At 39.2% G+C, this 27,068-nt stretch overlaps 1 protein-coding gene across 1 annotated transcript; it reads right to left on the reverse strand.

Annotated features, from left to right (window-relative positions):
- On the reverse strand, nucleotides 1-27,068 carry LOC115125517 (NACHT, LRR and PYD domains-containing protein 12-like). The gene is given in 13 exon segments (XM_065016899.1): nucleotides 1-1,804; nucleotides 7,048-7,094; nucleotides 7,571-7,744; nucleotides 11,633-11,806; nucleotides 13,884-14,057; nucleotides 16,144-16,317; nucleotides 20,775-21,002; nucleotides 21,004-21,111; nucleotides 23,089-23,262; nucleotides 23,551-25,342; nucleotides 25,721-25,949; nucleotides 26,079-26,163; nucleotides 26,965-27,068. Coding segments are annotated over 13 exon segments (3,960 nt in total). The 5' UTR covers nucleotides 27,033-27,068; the 3' UTR covers nucleotides 1-1,271.

Below are 27,068 nucleotides of genomic sequence, written 5' to 3' on the forward strand. Positions count from 1 at the left end.
TCAGACACAATAATTTATTAACCAACGTTTTAACAGATATCAATCATGACAAACACCGCTGATCAAATCAAATCAAACTTTGCGCCGAATACAACAAGTGTAAACTTTACCGTGAAATGCTTTACTTACACGCCCTTAACCAACCGTGCAGTTCAAGAAGGAGCTAAGAAATCCTTTTAGGGCTATGCATCCCGCAAGCGGGACAACTTCCGGTGAGACTGAAGGGTTCAATTAAATCATACTAAATAATAAGGATATTAAACATTTAGGTACATATCAGTGTCTGATATTGGTTGAAAGCTTAAATTCTTGTTCATCTAACTCCACTCTCCGATTTATTCATAGATACAATGCAGCTACATAGGCTAACATTACAATGAATAACAAAATCACAATAATCACAAAAATGGCATCAGATCAAATTCTACGTTGAGACCGAAGGGAGCAAAGGGTCTTTAAATTAAAGATCCAGGCAGCTTCTCGTTTTAACAATAAATTGTCAAGGTCACCCCCTCTCTCCTAAGTGACATGTTTGATGCCGATATAATGCAGAGACTAAATCGATTCCAAAAAGTGAGCCGCAACTGGGTTTTTACACCTAATGGTGCTATGATGCTCCGAGATTCCTACTTTAACATCAACCTGCAACTGACAGAGGCAATATAAAATCAATAACTAAACGGTTTTCACAATTAACATGCCTTTTCTTATTTCAGGTATGTTTTATTATGAAAAGTACTATATATCCTTGTATACTTATACATCCTTGTGTACAACTATGGAGCATTTGTCAATATATTATTGCATAATTTGTTGTATAACAAATGATGACATTGGTATTTTAAAGGTGTTATTGGGTCAAGGTCCTCACAATTATAGGAAGACGCGCATGTGTGGGAGAGTGCGTCCAGTGTGTGTGTGCGTCCAGTGTGTGTGTGTTCGTCCAGTGTGTGTGTGTGTCCAGTGTTTGTGTGTGTGTTACAGTGTTTGTCCAGTGTGAGTGTGTGTTTGTCCAGTGTGTTTGTGTGTGTCCAGTGTGTGTTTGTCCAGTGTGTTTGTGTGTGTCCAGTCTGTTTGTGTGTGTCCAGTGTGTGTGTGTCCAGTGTGTGTGTGTGTGTCCAGCGTGTGTGTGTGTCCAGCGTGTGTGTGTCCATCCAATGTGTGTGGTTATTTGTCCAATGTGTGTGGTTGTCCAGTGTGTGTGTGTGTGTGTGTGTCCAGTGTGTGTCCAGTGTGTATGTGTGTCTCCAGTGTGTGTGTGTGTGTGTGTATCACTGACAGAGTGACACTGAGTCGCCATCACCCCAAAGCCTAAACCCTGGATAGAGGGGCTCAATGAATGTGGAGGTGAATGTGTTCAGGTGGGTCAGTGTGTCAGAAGAGGCTCTATAGAAGGACAGAGTGCCGGCTGGCCAGTCCAGATAAACTCCTACTCTGTGGGGGCTGGAGGAGAGGACGTCTATGGGGGTGAGATTATTATTGTGCCAGGCTCTGTAACGGTTGTCAGAGCAGTACAGACTCCAGGACTTGTCATTGTATCCAAGACAACAGTCCTCACTCCTTCCTCTCCTGTTGATTCCTTTATATGTCACTCCTATAACAGCCTCTCTCCCACTCCACTCTACCTCCCAGTAACAGCGCCCAGTCAGACCCTCTCTACACAGCACCTGTTCACAGTCCTCAAATCTCTCTGGGTGATCAGGATACGACTGCTTCTCTCTCCTCCATGTCACCTTTCTGTTCTCCTCAGACAGAGAGAGGAGTCTGTTTACTGTGTTTAGGTCCAGTGTGAGATCACAGACATCTGATGGATGAAACCAGACACAATATTAGAAATCATCATCATTCACATTAGAATGTTAACTCACTTTTCACTAATTAATTTAATGTAGATGTTTATAGGTATCAAAAGGAGAAGTTAAGGTAACTTGAGACTTGTTGAATAATCATATGTTATATTGTATGGTAATATAAAACACACTTATTCCCATTAATTACACACACACAAACCTGAATGCATGCATCAACAAACCCATTCTTATGTAACACAAACATGCCACACACACACATACATTGTCAAAGCAACTCTTTGTAAACTTTGGTGTCCCTGATTTCTGCTTCTGTAGAACTACAATTGATATTTAATATGACCAAGAAAGTAATGATGGTGGTATTTGTCTTTGAATTAACTTGAATTAAGACTTATTCTTCACAGCAGTCAACACTCACATACCTTAAGGGAACATTTTGACATTTGCCGTATGGTTAGTGAGAAAGTCCATTTTGCAAATGTATGGTCCCTTACTAGACGTCCGATAACATTTCGGACACCGTCGGGCCGAGCAGCAGGGCCGGACCTACCGGGAAGTCATCAAACAAACTTTATCTGACATTCGGTTTCCGTTTTATACAATAATAAAACATTTCCGCTGTCCCGGTAAATCCCACAAGAGGGCATAAGCAATCATATTGCAAATGTACAAAATATCACGAATCACGACGTGGCCTTATCTCCAAAACGGAAAATATTTTGAAGCCGAAACTTGGTGAGCATAGGTTTGGCATAATGGGCAGTTGGCCCCGAACAAGATGGCATCTAGGCCTCAACGGTTTTTGAGTAATGGCCATTTTTCTGGGAAAAAAGGTCCAAAATGAAAATAGAGAAATTATTTGTCCACGTCACGTCAAAGTCAAGGAGCCTCCGGTGTCAATAAAAAAAGAACCAGCCATTTATCTATTGTCATTTAAGAGAAATCGTACAATGTCAAATTGGTGATTTTCAAAAATAGGTGTTTTCTTTTTTAAACAGTTACAGATTCAGTTGCAGGGTGTTCATATGAATCTTTTTAAAGTGTGCTGCGGAGCTCTGCGAGATTTCTGTGATTTTCTATGATTTTCTGAAATAACACACACTCACTAAACACTCTGTAAATAACTCAGTTCTTAACGTAAAGACTTATAACTCAGGATTCTGTAAAGGCATACCCCAGTCAGGATATGGGTTTATTTATAGCTTCCTGTGACAACCGGAAGGGCCTTAAATGGTGTCATAGTGGCTGTTTCCAATGTTGTTGTGGATTTGGATCTGACATTCAACATTTATGACCTGACTGGTCTGAACCTGGTGTAGTTCAGATCGAGTTAGGACCATCAATCACTTATTGAAAAAGGTCAGATCTTTTCAAAACTTCATATGTGTGATTAGGCAACCCCCATGAACTGTAAGTCAGTCATTTCTACCAACAGATGTCAAAGAAAAGCTCTCTCTCACACACACACACAGACACACACACACAGCAAGGATGGAGTGACAAAGTGCGGTGCTTAAAGACACACAGAGCCTGCAATGGCATTTCCATATTCTCTAGGCCGTGCCGAGTTCAATGAGATGCCCCGCTTGACCGTAGCTCGCTCTGATGGACACTGACTTGCTAGTTGACTTTTGTACATTTGCAATATGTTTAAACGGAGAGGGACCATCACCAAAATGGCATTCTGAAATCAACACAAAAAATGGCATCACCATAGTCTCCAGACTGTGCCGAGTTCAACGAGACGCCCCGCTTGACCGTAGCTCGCTCTGATTGCAGCGACCGTGAAAAAAAGTTGGCCCAAAATGAAGCCTGGCCCTAAATGTCATTTGCTTTTGGGTGACAGTGAGAGAACCGTTAGGGTGAGAAGCACAATTCGACCTCAGGTACGATCCTGAGGTCCTCCCGATCTGTGCAAGCCTAACCTCGACCGTGTGGCATTAACCCTTAACCTCTTCAGTCGACCCTCTACTTTTTTGAACATTTTGTTAAAAATCGCGCAACATTTCAGCGCCCTGCTACTCATGCCAGGAATATAGTACGTTCATATGGTTAGAATGTGTGGATAGGAAACCCTCAGACGTTTTTAAAACTGGTTAAATCACGACTGTGGCTATTACATAACGTGCGTTACATCGGAAAGCGCAGGAAAACCTGATCACAGAAAATGGAAATAAAGATAGATAAGATAAGATAAGATTAGATAAGACCGAGCATTCAACTCCCACAGCATCCCCATGTTGTCTAGAGTCTTGTGAATTTAATCATCTTTGATTCTTGGTTGAACCGAAAGAGGGGCACCGCTTACCTCCGGTCTCCGCCCAGATCATTCCGGAAGAGCTCTCTCCTGAAATTTTTTCCAAGACGACAGCTAATGATATTTACATCGCCTACGGATGATTTTTATCGCTTATTAACGTTTACTAATACCTAAAGTAGCATTACAAACGTATTTCGAAGTGTTTTGTGAAAGTTTATCGTCTACTTTTTTAATTTAAAAAAATGACGTTACGTTGTGAAATCGCTGTTTTTTTCGTTTATCACACAGTCTACATATAACGATATCTTGGCTTTATATGGCCCGATTTAATCGAAATAAAGACCCAATAGTGTTTATGGGACATCTAGGAGTGCCAACAAAGAAGATGGTGAAAGGTAATGACTGTTTTCTATTTTATTGTGCGGTTTGTGTAACGCCGAAATGCTAATTATTTTGTTTACGTCCCTGCTGTGCTTTTCTGTTGTAGTGTATTGGTGCATGCTATCAGATAATAGCTTCTCATGCTGTCGCCGAAAAGCATTTTAAAAATCGGACTTGTTGCCTGGATTCACAACGAGTGTAGCTTTAATTTGATACCCTGCATGTGTATTTTAATGAACTTTTGAGTTTTAACTAATACTATTAGCATTTAGCGTAGCGCATTTGCATTTCCAGAGCTCTAGTTGGGACGCAAGCGTCCCAAGTAGAGGCAACAGGTTAACAGTAAAACAGGGATTTTTGATCTCACAGATTACAATGACATCTCTCCCCATAGGAATACATTGCCTGCTCCTCTAAAGTCAACCTGAAGCCTATGTGGGTTATGAATGCCTTATGAATCTGTCTTCGATGACAGTCCATCAGGACACTATGAGGTCTACCTGTGTCGATTCTAAGCTTCCTGGACCAACCAGAAGTGGTTAAAATCACGCTAAAAGTGTATATCCATACCCTACCTGTAGTTTGATAGAAATAGTGCATTCAACCCTGTGTAAATCAGTCAGTTCGTAAGGACTTAAAATGACTTATAGCTTCCTGTGCCAACCGAAAGTGCCATAATTGGTGTCACAGGGGCTGTTTCGAAGGGTTAAAAAAGTCAGATCTTTCCAAAACCTCTTATGTGTGATTAGGCAACCCCCATGAACTGTAAATCAGTCATTTTTCCCATAAAATTTCAAAGGAAAACTAAATCACACACACACACAGCTTGGAAGGAGGGACGTATTGGGGTGCGTAGAGACAGACAGTGCCTCCAATAGTTAGCTTTGTTCGAGCTAAAAAAGAACCGTCAGACCTAGAGTTCCGAAACTTTAGAAACCTGTTCTAGACCTCAGGTCGATAGTGCGTGGTGAGTTACGTGGCTCTAGAAGGACCGAGAAACAACCTCGTACATTTGCAATGACTTCAATTCATTTTTGCATCACGAAAATGACGACATTTAGAAATGTCCCAGAGTCGCAAGACTAGGTGCATTACAACCGCCTCGGCCCATATAGACGGACCCCAATGTTCCTGTCCGATAGCTCATTCAAGGACCCCGTAGCAAGTCATGGAAGAAATGTGGATTTTCAGCACCAATTAGGGTCTTGCTCGGGCACCAAATGACCCATCGAGCCGAAACTTGTGATTCAGGGTCGCCTCAACTAGGCCTACACATAACATCAGAACTGGACCCGCAGCTGGAACGTAACTACGTGTTTTACAATTTTATTATGGTTTGAACAGAAGGCGTTGTGAATTTTGGGCCAGCTCTGAAGTATGTGATAGTTGGCTACTAAGCGAGTTGGAAAAAGTGGGTTTGGTGTCAGTTTGTATCAGTTTGGTGTCAGAATGATCTCTAATTGACTGATGGACGGTGACTTGCTGGTGACTCTTGTCCATTTGCAATATGTTTAAACAGTGAGGTACCATCACCAAAGTGACATTCTGAAATCAACCCTAACGAGCGATTGAGAGGAACCAGAATCACTGCCCAGCCATGCCGAGTTCATCGGGCCAGTCAATTTCGCATTCCTGCAGGATTTTTATAGCATGACAAATTTGTGATGGTAAATGCCCATTGAACCATATTGCAAATGCACAGTGACTTTGCAAAAGTAAGAAAACATAAACAAATGGACATAATGAAATCAACACAACGAGCGATGGAGAAGACCCACTATCAATGCCCGGCCATCCTATGTTCATCAGGACAGTCAATGTTGCATTTCTGCAGGATTTTTGAGCATGCCAAATTCGTGATGGTACATGCCCATTGAACCATATTGCAAAAGCACGTGCACTTGCAATATGATTCAACAGTGAAAAAAACATCACCAAATGGACATGATGAAATCAACACAACGAGTGATGGAAAAGAACAACTATCACTGCCCGGCCATCCCGAGTTTATCAGGCCAGTCAATTTTGCAATTCTGCAGGATTTTTGAGCATGTCAAATTTCTTATGGCATTTGGCCCCCAAAAAAGTGACTTTTGACTTTGACTTTTGACTTCCTATGAAATCATATTGCAAATGGACAAATCATATTCCTTATGCACAAGTAAAAAATAAAATAAAAATTATGATAATAACATTTTACAAAAGTATATTCATACAGTTCTTACACATGATTAATTGACATAAAATCGAAACAATTTCGATTTTTTTTTAAAGTTCACATTTTCGACTTTTGACTTCCTATGAAATCATATTGCAAATCGACAAAACATTATTACAAGCCTTATGCACAAGAAAAATTTTGCTTTTGGATGTGTGACTTGGGCTGCATTTGCAATATGAAAAAACACGGTGGAGCGCACTCGCCACCTGTTGGATTTTCAAAGTGTTACACCTGGCATTTGCCATATGGCATTTGCAATCAACTTTACACGAATGAATGCCGAATTGGGAGGTATTGGACAAAGTGTATATGGTTTGTCCAATGCCAATGACTTCCCATTCATTTTTGTCCATTTCAGGGGGGTATTCCCTTACATTTTCTAGGCCCAGGCTTCATTGTGTACTCTCCACCATGTTCCACACTGTAACGGTAAACAGAAGAACAGACAGTCATTGAGGGATACACCTGAACTCACACACACACACTGCACACACACTGGACACACACACTGGACACACACACTGCACACACACACACACACACACACACACACACACACACACACACACACACACACACACATACACACAATAATGTTTATCTGTGTGTGTTCAGTGTTTGTTTCCAGTGTGTGTGTGAAAGTGTCCTGTGTGTGTCCTGTGTGTGAGTCCAGTGTTTGTTTCACACTGGACACACACACAGACTGGACACACTGGACACACACACACACTGAACACACACACACACACACACACACTGAACACACACACACACACACACACTGGACACACACACAAACATAAAACCTTGTCCAAGTGGTGCTAAGAATGTTTTTCTTAACTAGCCTGATAAGTCAAATATGTCTGATATGAACATTGACATTAACCCTCTACATACTTGAGTTTCTCCAGTCTGCAGTGAGGATCCTCCAGTCCAGCAGAGAGCAGTCTGACTCCTGAGTCTCCTGGGTGATTGTAGCTCAGGTCCAGCTCTCTCAGGTGTGAGGGGTTTGACCTCAGAGCTGAGACCAGAGAAGCACAGCCTTCCTCTGTGACTAGACAGCCTGACAGCCTGACAAAGGGAAAAATCATATTAAAACAAAACAAAAATCACACTGCTATTCTTTGGAGGTGAAAATAGTGGCAGTATATATATATTTATTTTCAGATACATCAGTGTCCTGAAACCTTTCATATCTATTAACTTCTTCTGGGACTGGGGGGCAGTATTGAGTAGCTTGGATAAAATGGTGCCCAGAGTAAACTACCTGCTCGTTAGGCCCAAAAGCTAGAATATGCATATATTTAGTAGATTTGGATAGAAAACACTGAAGTTTCTAAAACTGTTTGAATGATGTCTGTGAGTATAACAGAACTCATATGGCAGGCAAAAACTTGAGAAAAAAAGGTTGGTAGTTCTTCAAGTCATTGCCTATCGAATATACAGTGTCTGTGGGGTCATATTGCACTTCATAAGACTTCCACTAGATATCAACAGTCTTTAGAACCTTGTTCCAGGCTTCTACTGTGATGGGGGAGCGAATGAGAGCTGTTTGGGCCAGGTCTGGCAGAGTGCCATGAGATAAATCATGCGTGCGGCGTTGAGAGGTAGCTGCGTTCCATTGCATTTCTAAAGACAAGGGAATTGTCCGGTTGAAACATTGAAGATTTATGTAAAAAAAATCCTAAAGATTGATTCTATATCGTTGGACATGATTCTATGACCTGTTATTCTTTTTGGACTTTTCGTCTGAACTTTCGCCTAGACTTGCCCGCGCCTCGTGAGTTTGGATTTGTGAACTAAACGCGAACAACAAGGAGGTATTTGGACATAAATGATGTGAGTGCTATCTGATGAAGGTCATCAAAGGAAGGTGATTAATTTAATCGCAATTTCTGAATTTTGTGAGCCCTCTTCTTGGCTGGAAAATGGCTGTATGGTTTTCCGTGACTAAGTGCTGACCTAACATAATCGTTTGGTGTGCTTTCGCCGTAAAGCCTATTTGACACTGTGGCTGGATTTACAAGAAGTTTATCTTTAACTTATGTCTGCAGGGGCAGAATTGAGTAGCTTGGATGAAAAGGTGCCCATTGTAAACGGCCAGCTCCTCAGTCTCAGTTGCTAATATATGCATAGTATTATTAGTATTGGATAGAAAACACTCTAAAGTTTCCAAAACTGTCAAAATATTGTCTGTGAGTATAACAGAACGGATGTTGCAGGCGAAACCCTGAGGAAAATCAAAACAGGAAGTGGCTTCTATTTTGAAAACTCCATGTTCCATAGCCTCCATTTGCTGGATTTAAAGGGATATGAACCAGATATATGTTCCCATCGCTTCCGCAAGGTGTCAACAGTCTTCAGACATAATTTCAGGCTTTTATTTTGAAAAATGAGCCAGAAAGATAAGAGCCCACATGAGTTTTGCTCGCTCAACAGAGTTTGGATAGGTATTGCTTTTCCCTCTCCTACTGTGAAAGACATTTGCGGTTGATATATTATCGATTTTTATTTTAAAAACAACCTGAGGATTGATTATAAAAAACGTTTGTTTCTGTTGACATTATGGAAACTATTTGGAATTTTCGTCTGCGTTGTCATGACCGCTCTTTCCTGTGGATTTCTGAACATAACGCGCCAAACAAACGGAGGTATTTTGGATATAAAAATAATCTTTATCGAACAAAAGGAACATTTGTTGTGTAACTGGGAGTCTCGTGAGTGAAAACATCCCAAGATCATCAAAGGTAAATGATTAATTTGATTGCTTTTCTGATTTTCGTGACCAAGCTACCTGATTCTAAGTGTACATAATGTTTTGTCGTGCGATCGCTAAACTTACACAAACACTTGGATTGCTTTCGCTGTAAAGCATAATTTCAAAATCTGACATGATTTCATGAATATAAATATTTTTAGTAATATTTATTGAACGTAGCGCTATGCTATTCAGCAGTTGTTGATGGCACTTATCCTGTTAGTGGGATTGCAGCCATAACAAGTTAAAATGGTGTAAATGCTTGTATGTTTGAGGAATTTTAATTATGGGATTTCTGTTGTTTTGAATTAGGCGCCCTGCAATTTCACTGGCTGTTGGCGAGTTGGGACGCTACTGTTCCAGAGAAGTTTTAATAAATGGATGTTTCATTATTTGAAATGACAAATGACCAAAGTGTTGCTTGTCGAGAGAAATGTATAATACAAATATTTGAGTCATTTAGATCAACATTGGATCATTCAGAGATCCTCACTGAACTTCTGGAGAGAGTTTGCTGCACTGAAAGTAAAGGGGGCTGAATAATTTTGCACGCCCAATTTTTCAGTTTTTGATTCGTTAAAAAAAGTTTGAAATATCCAATAAATGTCGTTCCACTTCATGATTGTGTCCCACTTGTTGTTGATTCTTCACAAAAAAATACAGTTTTATATCTTTATGTTTGAAGCCTGAAATGTGGCAAAAGGTCGCAAGGTTCAAGGGGGCCGAATACTTTCGCAAGGCACTGTAATAGCCTCAGAAATGAGGTTTATATCTCATTTTTGTATAAGATGAATGAATGAGTATGATACTGGTTGTGAAATTGTGTAATGTGATTTTGGACTGTTTAATGAAGGAAATTCCTATTCCGTTTTGAGTTGAACTAAATCAGAGGACCGCCTATGAGCCCCGTTAGGGTCAGGCATCCTGGGACAGCCCTTTTTCTGCAATTCCGAATAAAACCCAACTTTGAGAAATTCTCAAGCAGACCATGTTTCTCTCAATCACAGGATTACAAAGGTTGCAGACCATTGCTGAATCTTTTAACCATACCACGTGGTTAAACTCTTAGACTATTGATACTGACAGAATAAGAACAAGTCTTTGATATTAATTACTAGTCTGCAGTCTGCAGCTAGAAATTCGGTATCATTGAACACGAAGAACGACAACCGCCGAAACATAACGAAACGAATGAATGTCACTCTGAACAATCCACTCTAACCACAACATAGAGAGGGAGAGAGACGGACAATTCTTCAAAATAAACAACTTTTCAACAGCGATCAAGACGACACACTGAGCGTAAATAAATATATTGATTGCACGCTGACCCACACTCTCCAACTTGTCCACCAAGTCGCGATGCCGGTTTAGCCAACTAGGGCACATTTCCTATAATTTCTTGTAACCATATTTACTTTGTTGTTTTGTTAATGCATTTACTTTGAATTACTTAGTTGGAAATAAATAAATTATTTAAGACAATTGATGTATGGATGACTCATAGTGAAGACTGGGTTCATGCAGATAACCAACAATTTACGGCGTTTGGAATGAGACTAAGGTGAGGTAAAGTAAATAATTCATTAATCAGAAGACTATGGATCAGATATGAAAATATCTGAAAGGTTATATTGGGAAATTATAACCTTGTAATCTGAATTTATTCCTTGGTGCCCTGACTTCCTAGTTATTTACAGTTACATGATTAATCAGTTTGATCGCGCAATACTAATTACAGAGAATCTTTGATAAAACCAATACCAACCATTACCAATAACAGAGGCTACAACAAAACATGCTAACCTCTCACCATTAACAATAACAGAGACTACAACAAAATATGCTAACCTCTCACAATTACCAGTGACAGAGACTACAACAAAACATGCTAACCTCTCACCATTACCAATAACAGAGGCTACAACAAAACATGCTAACCTCTCACCATTACCAATAACAGAGACTACAACAAAATATACTAACCTCTCACCATTAACCTCAAATATAAGGTAACTTTCTGTACTGTCACTTAATATGAAACATTTTATCTCAAATCCAAAATGCTGGAGGACAGCACCAAATGTAAAACTATAAGCTTCACTGTCCAAACACATATGGTGTGGATTATGTGTGTCTGGTAAACACATGTGGATCTGGTGAACAGTCTTCACTTGTTGACCAACTACAGGAATACTGACCTCAGAGTCTCCAGTTTACAGTGGGGATTCCCCAGTCCAGCAGAGAGCAGCTCCACTCCTGAATCCTTCAGGTCATTGTTACTCAGATCCAACTCTCTCAGGTGTGAGGGGTTTGACCTCAGAGCTGAGTCCAGAGAAACACAGCCTTCCTCTGTGACTCCACAGCCTGACAGCCTGCAAAGAGTCAAATCATATTAAAATCACACTGATACTCTTTGGTGGTGAAAATAGTGGCAATATATTTTATTAAATATTCAGATACATCAGTGTCCTGAAACCTGACATATCCATTCATAAATTCATGTGTCATTATTATAAATTATTATAATGTTTCTTGTAGAGGGAAACATGTACAGCACAAATATTTGAGCACTGATCAGACCAGTTTAAAAATCAGTATCAGTCAGAAGATATGGGAGAAATTATGTACATATATGGAACAACACAAATATTGTCTGGTAAAATGCATGGTCTATTGTATAGGACAGGAAGCCAAAGAAAGGCCATGGGAGTATGGGAAAGCTGGAAACACTAAAAATGCAGACACATAGACGCCTAGAATAGCTGGACATACAAAGCTCAGAGGGATATACAAAGGAGGGGGTCAGCCAAATGACCAACTGATGGATTATAGACATCAATCACATGACAGGGGAGACACATAAGTTTGTTGATCTTAGACAACCATATGAAGAGGAGGCGACACACTAAAACTAGAGGAGACACACAGTCCGCTGATCCGAGATAAAAGACACACATACAAAGGGACACATGGAGTTAATTACAGGGTCAAAACATAGGCCATAGGATAGAGGGATGTATATTATCTTTAGGTCAAAGCAAGGGTCTTGTCATCATTATAATCTGACGGAAAGCAGATGTGGGCGTTATTGGGCTGAACAAGCAGGATGCACAGATTGGGATGTTACTTAATTTACATATGGGAGGGACTAATGTGGTATGGTATAACTCAGAGCGAGTGCTCTGAAAAAAGGGTGTGTGTTCCGCGGACCACTCCGGCTGGTGATACTGTTGTATTAAAAGTCTATTTTGATTTTCACAAAGTTCTTGGTTGTGTCATATTTGAACCGATTTTCCACCACAAAGAAAGACAGTGAGGTTTCAGATTTAGAATGTATTGAGTATACAGTCCACACCATATCTATTTAGACAGTGAGGAATCAGATTTAGAATGTATTGAGTATACAGTCCACACCATATCTATTTAGACAGTGAGGTATCAGATTTAGATTGTATTGAGTAAACAGTCAACACCATATCTATTTAGACAGTGAGGTATCAGATTTAGATTGTATTGAGTATACAGTCCACACCATATCTATTTTGACAGTGAAGCTAACATTTTAAATGTGTCTCTATTCTCCAGCATTTTGGATTTCAGATCAAATGTTTCATATGAGTTGACAGTATATAATGTCACCTTTTATTTGAGGATATTTTAATACATATCTGTTTCACGATTAAAAATGAAAACACTTTATGTAAAAATAAACATTCTAACCTCTCACCATTACCAATAACAGAGACTACAACAAAACATGCTAACCTCTCACCATTACCAATAACAGAGGCTACAACAAAACATGCTAACCTCTCACCATTACCAATAACAGAGACTACAACAAAACATGCTAACCTCTCACCATTACCAATAACAGAGGCTACAACAAAACATGCTAACCTCTCACGATTACCAATAACAGAGGCTACAACAAAACATGCTAATCTCTCACCATTACCAATAACAGAGGCTACAACAAAACATGCTAACCTCTCACGATTACCAATAACAGAGGCTACAACAAAACATGCTAATCTCTCACCATTACCAATAACAGAGGCTACAACAAAACATGCTAACCTCTCACAATTACCAATAACAGAGGCTACAACAAAACATGCTAATCTCTCACCATTACCAATAACAGAGGCTACAACAAAACATGCTAATCTCTCACCATTACCAATAACACGGGAGGTTAGCATTTTTTCTGATCTTTGTGCCTCTATAAATTTGTTATTCGTCATTCACGATACATTTCTAAACAGTAAAACACGTATGTATGAATACCCTTAAATAAAAGGTGACATTCTGTACTGTTGCCAAATAAGAAACATCTCATATCCAAAATGCTGGAGCATAGCACCAAATATAAAACTGTGTGTCTGGTAAACACATGTGGATCTGTTGAACAGTTATCACTTGTTGACCAACTACAGGAATACTGACCTCAGAGTGTCCAGTTTACAGTGGGGATTCCCCAGTCCAGCAGAGAGCAGCTTCACTCCTGAATCCTTCAAGCCATTGTTACTCAGGTCCAGCTCTCTCAGGTGTGAGGGGTTTGACCTCAGAGCTGAGTCCAGAGAAACACAGCCTTCCTCTGTGACTCCACAGCCTGACAGCCTGCAAAGAGTCAAATCGTATTAATTTCACACTGATACTCTTTGGTGGTGAAAATAGTGGCAATAGATTTTATTAAATATTCAGATACATCAGTGTCCTGAAACCTGACATATCTATTCATGAATTAATGTGGTGTTATTATAAATTATAATAATGTTTCTTGTAGAGAGAAAAATGTACATTACACATTTTTGAGCACTGATCAGACCAGTTTAAAAATCAGTATCAGTCAGAAGACAGACAGTGAGGTATCAGATTTAGATTGTATTGAGTATACAGTCCACAACATATCTATTTAGACAGTGAGGAATCAGATTTAGATTGTATTGAGGATACAGTCCACACCATATCTATTTAGACAGTGAGGGATCAGATTTAGATTGTATTGAGTATACAGTCCACACCATATCTATTTAGACAGTTAACCTGTTGCTTCTACTCGGGACGCTTGCGTCCCAACTAGAGCTCTGGAAATGCAAATGCGCTACGCTAAATGCTAATAGTATTAGTTAAAACTCAAAAGTTCATTAAAATACACATGCAAGGTATCGAATTAAAGCTACACTCGTTGTGAATCCAGGCAACAAGTCAGATTTTTAAAATGCTTTTCGGCGAAAGCATGAGAAGCTATTATCTGATAGCATGTAACACCCCAAAAGACCCACAGGGGACGTAAACAAAATAATTAGCATTTCGGCGTTACACAAACCGCACAATAAAATAGAAAACATTCATTACCTTTCACCATCTTCTTTGTTGGCACTCCTAGATGTCCCATAAACACTATTTGGGTCTTTATTTCGATTAAATCGGTCCATATAAAGCCTAGATATCGTTATATGTAGACTGTGTGATAAACGAAAAAAACATCGTTTCAAAACGTAACGTCATTTTTTAAAATTCAAAAAGTCGACGATAAACTTTCACAAAACACTTCGAAATACGTTTGTAATGCAACTTTAGGTATTAGTAAACGTTAATAAGCGATAAAATTCATCAGGAGGCGATGTAAAGATCATTAGCTGTCCGTCTGGAAAAATGTCCGGCTAGAAACTCAACGAAAATATCCGGTCCTAGACCTAAGGAGATACGGTGCCCTGCATGTGTTTGACCAAGAAAAAACTCGAAGGGAAATGACAAGACTCTAGACACCGTGTGGAAGCTGTAGGTACTGCAACCTCAGTCAATTAATTGTGGTTCACCTTTATCAATGAGTTCAAGTAGCGCATGGATATATTTTCCCATTTTAAGTGATCAGTTTTTCCTGTGCTTTTCGATGTAAATGCCGTTCTGGTAAAGCCACAGCAGTGATTTAACCAGTTTTTTAAACGTCTGAGTGTTTTCTATCCACACAGACTAGGCAAATGCATATACTATATTCCTGGCATGAGTAGCAGGGCGCTGAAATGTTGCGCGATTTTTAACAGAATGTTCAAAAAAGTAGAGGGTCGACTTAAGAGGTTAAGCTAACATTTTAAATGTGTCTATACTCCAGCATTTTGGATTTCAGATCAAATGTTTCAAACGAGTTGACAGTATATAATGTCACCTTTTATTTGAGGATATTTTAATACATATCTGTTTCACGATTAAAAATGAAAACACTTTATGTAAAAATAAACATTCTAACCTCTCACCATTACCAATAACAGAGGCTACAACAAAACATGCTAACCTCTCACCATTACCAATAACAGAGGCTACAACAAAACATGCTAATCTCTCACCATTACCAATAACAGAGGCTACAACAAAACATGCTAACCTCTCACCATTACCAATAACAGAGGCTACAACAAAACATGCTAACCTCTCACCATTACCAATAACAGGGAGGTTAAAAAAATCTGATCTTTGTGCCTCTATAACTTTGTTATTCGTCATTCACGATACATTTCTAAACAGTAAAACATGTATGTATGAATACCCTTAAATAAAAGGTGACATTCTGTACTGTTGCCAAATAAGAAACATCTCATATCCAAAATGCTGGAGCATAGCACCAAATGTAAAACTGTGTGTCTGGTAAACACATGTGGATCTGGTGAACAGTTATCACTTGTTGACCAACTACAGGAAAACTGACCTCAGAGTCTCCAGTTTACAGTGGGGATTCCCCAGTCCAGCAGAGAGCAGCTTCACTCCTGAATCCTTCAGGCCATTGCTACTCAGATCCAGCTCTCTCAGGTGTGAGGGGTTTGACTCCAGAGCTGAGACCAGAGAAGCACAGCCTTCCTCTGTGACTAGACAGCCTGACAGCCTGCAAAGAGTCAAATCATATTAAAATCACACTGCTATTCTTTGGTGGTGAAGATAGTAGCAGTATATTATTTCAACATATTCAGCTACATCAGTGTCCTGAAACCTGCCATATCTATTCATTAATGAATGTATCATTATGATAAATGACAAATGATCAAAGTATTGCCTGCAGATAAAAACATGTATAGTACAAATATTTGAGTAGACTGACCAGACCAGTTTTAAAAGCAGTATCAGTCAAAAGACAGACAGTGAGGTATCAGATTTAGATTGTATTGAGTATACAGTCCACACCATATCTATTTAGACAGTGAGGTATCATATTTAGATTGTATTGAGTATACCGTCCACACCATATCTATTTAGACAGTGAGGTATCAGATTTAGATTGTATTGAGTATACAGTCCACACCATATCTATTTAGACAGTGAGGTATCAGATTTAGATTGTATTGAGTATACAGTCCACACCATATCTATTTAGACAGTGAGGTATCAGATTTAAGTATTGAGTAAACAGTCCACACCATATCTATTTAGACAGTGAGGAATAAGATTTAGATTGTATTGAGTATACAGTCCACACCATATCCATTTTTTTCAGAGAAGTTAATCTTTTAAATGTGTCTCTATATTCCAAGAGATCAAATGTTATATATACTGTATATACAGTTGAATTCAGAAGTTCAAATATACCTAAGCCAAATACATTTAAACTCAGTTTTTCACAATTCCTGACATTTAATCCCAGTAAAAATTCCCTGTTTTATGTCAGTTAGGATCACCACTATTTTAAGAATGTGAAATGTCAGAATAATATTAGAGAGAAGGATTTATTTGAGCTTTAAGTTCTTTCATCACATTCCCAGTGGGTCAGAAGTTTACATACACTCAATTAGTATTTGGTTGCATTGCCTTTAAATTGTTTGCCTTGGCTCAAATGTTTCAGGTAGCCTTCTACAAGCTTCCCACAATAAGTTGGGTGAAGTTTGGCCCATTTCTCCTGACGGAGCCGGTGTAACTGAGTCAAGTTTGTAGGCCTCCTTCCTCGCACCCGCTTAGTCAGTCCTGCCCACATATTTTCTATTGGATTCAGGTCAGGGCTTTGTGCTGGCAACTCAAATACCTTGACTTTGTTGTCCTTAGGCCATTTTGACAAAACTTTGGAAGTATGCTTGGGGTCATTGTTCATTTGGAACACCCATTTGTGACCAAGCTTTAACTTCCTGACTGATGTCTTGAGATGTTGCTTCAATATATCCACATAATTTCCCAACCTCATGATGCCATCTATTTTGTGAAGTTCACTAGTCCCTCCTTCAGCAAAGCACCCCACAACATGATGCTGCCACCCCGAGCTTCACAGTTGGGATGTTGTTCTTCGGCTTGCAAGCCTCCCCCTTTTCCCTCCAAACATAATGATGGTCATTATGGCCAAACAGTTCTATTTTTGTTTCATCAGACCAGAGGACATTTCTCCAAAATGTACGATCTTTGTCCCCATGTGCAGTTGCAAACCGTAGTCTGGCTTTTTTATGGTGGTTTTGGAGCAGTGGCTTCTTCCTTGCTGAGCGGTCTTTCAGGTTGTCGATACAGTACTCTTTTTACTGTGGATATAGATAGTTTTGTACCTGTTTCCTCCAGCATCTCCACAATGTCCTTTGTTGTTGTTCTGGGATTGATTTGCACTTCTCGCACCAAGGTACGTTCATCTCTAGGAGACAGAATGTGTCTTCTTCCTGAGTGGTAAGACGGCTGCGTGGTCCCATGGTGTTTATACTTGCATACTATTGTTTGTACAGATGAATGTGGTACCGTCAGGCGTTTGGAAATTGCTCCCAAGAATGAACCAGACTTGTGGAGGTGTATAATTGTTTTCTGAGGTCTTGGCTGATTTATTTGGATTTTCCCATGATGTCAAGCAAAGGGTCACTGAGTTTGAAGGTAGGCCTTGAAATACATCCACAGGTACACCTCCAATTGACTCAAATGATGTCAATTAGCCTATCAGAAGCTTCTAAAGCCATTACATAATTTTCTGGAATTTTACAAGCTGTTTAAAGCCACAGTCAACTTAGTGTATGTAAATTTCTGACCTACTGGAATTGTGATACAATGAATTATAAGTTAAATAATCTGTCTGTAAACAATTGTTGGAAAAATTACTTGTGTCATACACAAAGTAGATGTCCTAACCGACTTGCCTAAACTATAGTTTAACAATACATTTGTGTAAAAGTTGAAAAACAAGTTTTAAAGATTCCAACCTACGTTCATGTAAACTTCTGACTTCAACTGTATATATTTGAGGTGACAGCATTTAATGTCACCTTTTATTTAATAAGGATATTTTAATTCCTATATATTTCATGTTTTGAAATTAAAGCACTTTTTATATCTAGTCGACCCCATTTGAAGAAGTCATAAGTGACCAATATACTTAGAGTGTATTAAAGTAGTCAAAAGATGAGTTTGTTTGGTGTAAGGGTTTTCCTCCTCTTCGTCTGAAGAGGAGGTGTAGCAAGGATCGGACCAAGATGCGGCGTGGTAAGTGTCCATGGTTGTTTATTTAAAAACATGAACTGAACACTCAATGAATACAAAACAATAAACGTGAACAAAACCGAAACAGTACCGTGTGGCGAACAAACACAGACACGGAAACAATCACCCACAAACACACAGTGAAACCCAGGCTACCTAAGCATGATTCTCAATCAGAGACAACTAATGACACCTGCCTCTGATTGAGAACCATACTAGGCCGAAACATAGAAATTCCCAAAACCTAGAAAAACAAACATAGACAACCCACCCAACTCACGCCCTGACCATACTAAATAAATACAAAACAAAGGAAATTAAGGTCAAAACGTGACACTTGGGATATGTTTTGACCAATAGTAACTGGATAGTGGATGATGACTGAAAAAAATGTATGTCTAAGTGGTAACATGTTTCTAAACAATACTAAATTAATCCTGATGATGCCATGATTAATACAAATATTGAATGAATCATGAATAATAACTAGTGAAAAAGTTACAGAGGCTACAACCAACCATGCTAACCTCTCACCATTACCAATAGCAGAGGCTACAACAAAACATACTAACCTCTCACCATTACCAATAACAGAGGCTACAACAAAACATGCTAACCTCTCACCATTACCAATAACAGAGGCTGACAACAAAACATGCTAACCTCTCATCCACAATTACCAATAACAGAGGCTACAACAAAACATGCTAACCTCTCACCATTACCAATAACAGAGGCTACAACAAAACATGCTAACCTCTCACCATTACCAATAACAGAGGCTACAACAAAACATGCTAACCTCTCACCATTACCAATAACAGAGGCTACAACAAAACATGCTAACCTCTCACCATTACCAATAACAGAGGCTACAACAAAACATGCTAACCTCTCACCATTACCAATAGCAGAGGCTACAACAAAACATACTAACCTCACCATTACCAATAACAGAGGCTACAACAAAACATTACTAACCTCTCACCATTACCAATAACAGAGACTACAACAAAACATGCTAACCTCTCAACATTACCAATAACAGAGGCTACAACAAAACATGCTAACCTCTCACCATTACCAATAACAGAGGCTACAACAAAACATGCTAACCTCTCACCATTACCAATAACAGAGACGACAACAAAACATACTAACCTCTCACCATTACCAATAACAGAGGTTACAACAAAACATGCTAACCTCTCACCATTACCAATAACAGAGGCTGCAACAAAACATGCTAACCTCTCACCATTACCAATAACAGAGGTGGTCTGATATTTGTGCCTCTAACTTTCTCATCCATCATCATTCACCATCATTCACAATTCCTTCATGATTATTCATAATCATGGTAACATCCACATGAATGTAGAAGTGTTCAGAAACATCTTCTATTCTTACTGACAATACAAGTGAAGTGACTCCAAAATGACAGGACATTATTCACCATTCAGTTTCTATTAGGAAAACATCTAAAACACAACCAAGACAAACTGCAAATGATTTCAACAAGTTAGTAGAATCACAAGCTTGATGTAATCACTGCAGGCATGGAATATGGGACCAAATACTAAACCTTTGACTACTTTAATATACCATAAGTGAATTTGTCCAAATAATTTAGACTTTTTCAAATGGGAGAACTACATACATAAAGTGTTTTCATTTATAAACTGTAAAATATATATGTATGAAAATACCTTTAAATAAAAGGTGACATTCTGTACTGACACCTAATATGAAATATTATATCTCAAATCCAAAATGCTGGAGCAGAGCACCAAATGTAAAACTGTAAGCTTCACTGTCCAAACACATATGGTGTGGACTATGTGTGTCTGGTAAACACATGTGGATCTGGTGAACAGTTATCACTTGTTGACCAACTACAGGAATACTGACCTCAGAGTCTCCAGTTTACAGTGGGGATTCCCCAGTCCAGCAGAGAGCAGCTTCACTCCTGAATACTTCAGGTCATTGTTACTCAGATCCAGCTCTCTCAGGTGTGAGGGGTTTGAACTGAGAACTGAGTCCAACACTTTACAGGATGTGTCTGTGAGTTTACAGACAGCGAGTCTGAAACACAGAGAAATACAATGACAGACAGGTTGTATTGAAATGATACGCTTAGCTTTCCCTGCTTACACTGTAACCTGTGCACAAATAATGTGTTGGGTTTGACCTCAGCGCTGAGACCAGAGAAGCACAGCCTTCCTCTGTGACTCCACAGTCTGACAGCCTGCAAAGAGTCAAATCATATTAAAATCACACTGATATTCTTTGGTGGTGAAAAAAAGTGGCAGTATATTTTTTCAAAATGTGTACATACATCAGTGTCCTGAAACCTCCAGTATCTATTCATAAATGAATGTATCATTATTATAAATGATCATAATTTTATTGGTAGATGGAAACATGTATAGTACAAATATTATAGTAGACTGACCAGACCAGTTTAAAATCAGTATCAGTCAGAAGACAGACAGTGAGGTATCAGATTTAGATTGTATTGAGTATACAGTCCACACCATATCTATTTAGACAGTGAGGTATCAGATTTAGATTGTATTGAGTATACAGTCCACACCATATCTATTTAGACAGTGAGGATTCAGATTTAGATTGTATTGAGTATACAGTCCACACCATATCTATTTAGACAGTGAGGTATCAGATGTAGATTGTATTGAGTATACAGTCCACACCATATCTATTTAGACAGTGAGGTATCAGATTTAGATTGTATTGAGTATACAGTCCACACCATATCTATTTAGACAGTGGAGTTAACATTTTATATGTGGCTCTATACCCCAACATTTTGGATTTCAGATCGAATGTTTTATATGAGGTGACAGTTTATAATGTCACCTTTTATTTGAGGATATTTTAATAAATTTCTGGTACACTGCTTAGAATAAAAACACTTTATGTATCTAGTCCCCCTATTTGAAGATGTCATAAGTATTCTGACTAATTCACTTACACTTAACTGATAGGGTATTAAAGTAGTCAAATGTACATCATTAGGTCTCATATTTTTTAACACAATGACTATATCAAGCCTGTGATTGAGAAAGATCATAAATGAATCATTAATAATAATGAGTGAGAAAGTTACAGAGGCTACAACAAAACATACTAACCTCTCACCATTACCAATAACAGAGGCTACAACAAAGCATACTAACCTCTCACCATTACCAATAACAGAGGCTACAACAAAACATGCTAACCTCTCACCATTACCAATAACAGAGACTACAACAAAGCATACTAACCTCTCACCATTACCAATAACAGAGGCTACAACAAAACAGACTAACCTCTCACCATTACCAATAACAGAGGCTACAACAAAACATGCTAACCTCTCACCATTACCAATAACAGAGTCTACAACAAAACATACTAACCTCTCACCATTACCAATAACAGAGGCTACAACAAAACAGACTAACCTCTCACCATTACCAATAACAGAGACTACAACAAAACATGCTAACCTCTCACCATTACCAATAACAGAGACTACAACAAAACATACTAACCTCTCACCATTACCAATAACAGAGGCTACAACAAAACATGCTAACCTCTCACCATTACCAATAACAGAGGCTACAACATAACATGCTAACCTCTCACCATTACCAATAACAGAGGCTATAACAAAACATACTAACCTCTCACCATTACCAATAACAGAGGATACAACAAAACATGCTAACCTCTCACCATTACCAATAACAGAGACTACAACAAAACATGCTAACCTCTCACCATTACCAATAACAGAGGCTACAACAAAACATGCTAATCTCTCACCATTACCAATAACAGAGACTACAACAAAACATGGTAACCTCTCACCATTACCAATAACAGAGGCTACAACAAAACATGCTAACCTCTCACCATTACCAATAACAGAGGCTACAACAAAACATGCTAACCTCTCACCATTACCAATAACAGAGGATACCACAAAACATACTATCCTCTCACCTTTAACCTCAAATAAAAGGTGACATTCTGTACTGTCACCTAATATGAAACATTGTATCTCAAATCCAAAATGTTGGAGCATAGCACCACATTTAAAACTGTAGGCTTCACTGTCCAAACACAAATGGTGTGGACTATGTGTGTCTGGTAAACACATGTGGATCTGGTGATCAGTTATCACTTGTTGATCAACTACAGGAATACTGACCTCAGAGTCTCCAGTTTACAATGTGGATTCCCCAGTCCAGCAGAGAGCAGCTTCACTCCTGAATCCTTCAGGTCATTGTTACTCAGATCCAGCTCTCTCAGGTGTGAGGGGTTTGACTCCAGAGCTGAGACCAGAGAAGCACAGCCTTCCTCTGTGACTCCACAGCCTGACAGCCTGATAAAGAGATCATCATGACTTCACAAACACGCTGTTAATTTAACACCAGTAGTGTAGACAGGGCAATGGCAGATGAATTTGGTTTATTCTCTCAAACAACATATAGATTCATCTTCCGTCTCCTAGAATTGTATGGTGATAATGTAATACTAATGTGAAAATCAATGCATTTATTCAATAGTTTTTTTTATTATATAATTGATTGCATATTAGAATACATACTTTTCTCTAAACTGAATATTTTTTCCTGATGATTAGTTCTTATATGTAATTTTATTTACTCACAGAACAGCTCTGGAGGCTTTGACCACTGGCAGCAGCCTCAGAAGACCTTCCTCTGATCTGGAGTATTTCTTCAGGTCAAACACATCCAGCTCCTTTTCTGAAGTCAGCAACACAAAGACCAGAGCTGACCACTGTGCAGGTGAGATGTTGGGTTTTGAGAGACTTCCTGATCTCAGGTATCTTTGGATCTCCTCGACTAGAGAATGGTCATTCAGTTCATTCAGACAGTGGAACAGATTGATGCTCCTCTCTGGAGAGGGATTCTCCCTGATCTTCTCCTTGATGTACTTGACTGTTTCTTCATGGCTCTGTGAGCTGCTTCTTGTCTTTGTCAGCAGACCTTGTAAGTACTTCTGATTGGACTCCAGTGAGAGGCCCAGAAGGAAGCGGAGGAAAAGGTCCAGGTTTCCTGTCTCACTTTGTAAGGCTTTATCCACAGCACTCTTGTAGAAAGTAACTTTACGCCTTTGTCTGATCCTCACAGAAAAGTTCCTGGACGTTGTTTGCAGTTTGTCCATGAGATTCTCATTGTTGTTGATGAATGAGAGGAACACATATACAGCAGCCAGAAACTCCTGAATGCTCAGATGAACAAAGCAGTACACCTTGTCCTGGTACAGCCCACATTCCTCTTTAAAGAGCTGTGTGCACAATCCTGAATACACTGAGGCTTCATTGACATCAATGCCAGCCTCTTTCAGGTCTTCTTCATAGAAAATCAGATTGCCATTCACAAGCTGTTGAAAAGCCAGTTTTCCCAGTGACAGAATGCTCTCTTTATTCCAGTGTGGACCTGTCTCTTCATTCCGAAGATACTTTTCATTCTTCTGTTTGGTATGAAACACCACAAGGTGTGTGTACATCTCAGTCAGAGTCTTGGGCATCGCTTCTCTCTTATGTTTCAGCATGTGTTCAAGGACTGTTGCAGAAATCCAACAGAAGACTGGAATGTGGCACATGATGTGGAGGCTCCTTGATGTCTTTATGTGTGAGATGATTCTGCTGGACAGGTCCTCATCACTGAATCTCTTCCTGAAGTACTCCTCCTTCTGTGGGTCATTGAACCCTCGTACCTCTGTCACCTGGTCAACACACCCTGAAGGGATCTTATTGGCTGCTGCAGGTCGGGTAGTTATCCAGAGGAGAGCAGAGGGAAGCAGATTTCCCTTGATGAGATTTGTCAGCAGAACATCCACTGAGGTTGACTCTGTGACGTCCCAACAGATCTTGTTCTTCTGGATGTCTAGGGGCAGTCGGCACTCATCCAGACCATCAAAGATGAACAGAACTTTGTACTTGTTGTAGTTGGAGATTCCTGATTGTTTGGTTTCCATTGAGAAGTGATTAAGAAGTTCAATGAAAGTGTGTTTGTCCTCTTTCATCAAATTTAGCTCCCGAAAAGGGAATGAAAATACAAATTGGACATCCTGATTTGCTTTTCCTTCAGCCCAGTCCAGAATGAACTTCTGCACAGAGACTGTTTTTCCAATGCCAGCGACTCCCTTTGTCAGCACAGTTCTGATAGGTTTGTCTTGTCCAGTTAAGGGTTTGAAGATGTCGTTACATTTGATTGCAGTCTCTGGTCTTGCTTGTTTCCTGGTTGTTGTCTCAATCTGTCTCAGCTCATGTTCATTATTGACCTCTCCTGTTCCACCCTCTGTGATGTAGAGCTCTGTGTAGATCTTATTGAGAAGTGTTGGGTTTCCTTGTTTAGCGATCCCCTCAAATACACATTGAAACTTCTTCTTTAGATTAGATTTGAGTTCACGTTGGCAAATCACAGCAAGCTCATCTGAATATAGAAATAACACAGAGGATATTAATATTACGTCTGTTTTAATGTCTACAGTATTGAAGGACTGTTATAAAGTTGTAAATTATAATAATTTATTCTCTTAACTGACGGTATAAATGTGTAAATGTTTTCATAATGCATTACAGACTGGTGTGACTGATTATATTATTATTGGTATTATTGATGGTATTATTAATGTTCTCTCTCTCTAAATGAATCACCACTACACATCCCTGCTGCTACTTGATGAGGTCACTAGGTGTTGTGTTAAGGCTGCTACAATATCATTGAGTTACACAGCTACTTTAGCTGTACTTTACCTACAGCTTTTAAATGTTATAAATCATCATTCAACATGAGACAGACAGATCTCACTTTTCTCCAGTGTGTCAGCAAGCTCCTTCTGGTTCATTTTCCTCAGGATGTGCAGTGTGATCTTCAGAGCCCCCTCTCTGGCACTGCTCTCCTGCTGCTCATCTTCAGGGTCCACCACTTCCTTATCCTGCTTCTGACTCTCAAAGCCTTCTGGGAGTTCTGGACTAAGAATCCTCTTGAACATCTTCAGCTCGTTCTTCACAAATGTCAGAATTTTCTCTTCAAGCAACTGGAATAAATAAAGTAAATGAGTTAAGTAAGAGACTAAATGCTTTCTAATTAAAACATAAATGAATGATTGACAGATCAACTTTACTTGAGGTAAACAAAAACAAATGTACATAACAGGACAACATACACTGAATATGGAGGCCAGGTCTGTTTGATGACTCTGGGAAGACTGACCACTGAGAATCTCTGACTCTGATCTCTCCTGTTGGTTTCTGTGGACAAAACATGAGATTACATCTCCTCATCCAGCGAGTACACACACACACACACACACACACACACACACACACACACACACACACACACACACACACACACACACACACACACACACACACACACACACACACACACACACAGGGAGGCAATGTTGTGTTTGTTTAATATTGTTTTAGGACTATGAAAATGGGCAAAATGATTAGCCTATGGATTATGAAAACAACAACAATAAATGGGAAAATGGGAGAGAGAAATGACTAGAGACAGTGTTGTTTAACTCACTGACCATGATTTATTCTTACCTTTGTTCTTACCTGAGTTTCATTCCAAAATGCTATATATCCATTTTCAGAAATGTTTGTAAATTAGCTTTTAATTGGTTAAAGAAATTATAAAAGAGATTGGTGTGTTTTTTCACTATCAACTATGGGGTTGTTCAATAACATACAAGTATGTGTTTTCATCTCTCACTTGATGGTTTCATTTCAGAGAGACAAATAGTCATATTTCTTTTGCAAAATGCTATATATCTGCCTCTCAGAGCAATAAGAAGTACTGCTTTATTAGTTGAGACTCAGAGGTAGAAAGTGTTAAGTTAAGAGATAAAAAAAACAGCATGGGTTTATGGCTCTCTTGCTACTCCCTGTGGTCTTCTATGGGTACTACAAACCTAATTCACTTCACCTGCTAATTTGATATTGTTTTAGGACTATGAAAATGGAAATAAGGAGTAGCTTATGGATTAGAGACAGTGTTGTTTAACTCACTGACCAGGACCCATGAGTTCTTCTTACATTTGTTCAGTAGAAAAGTCTCCCTCTCTAAACTTTAGAGGTAGACCCATAGACCAGTCACTCTTCATGGACACACAGCTGGGTACAGGGGAGGCTGGTCTCTC

Source organism: Oncorhynchus nerka, unplaced genomic scaffold (genome assembly GCF_034236695.1).
Source record: "Oncorhynchus nerka isolate Pitt River unplaced genomic scaffold, Oner_Uvic_2.0 unplaced_scaffold_772, whole genome shotgun sequence".
NCBI lineage: Eukaryota > Metazoa > Chordata > Actinopteri > Salmoniformes > Salmonidae > Oncorhynchus > Oncorhynchus nerka.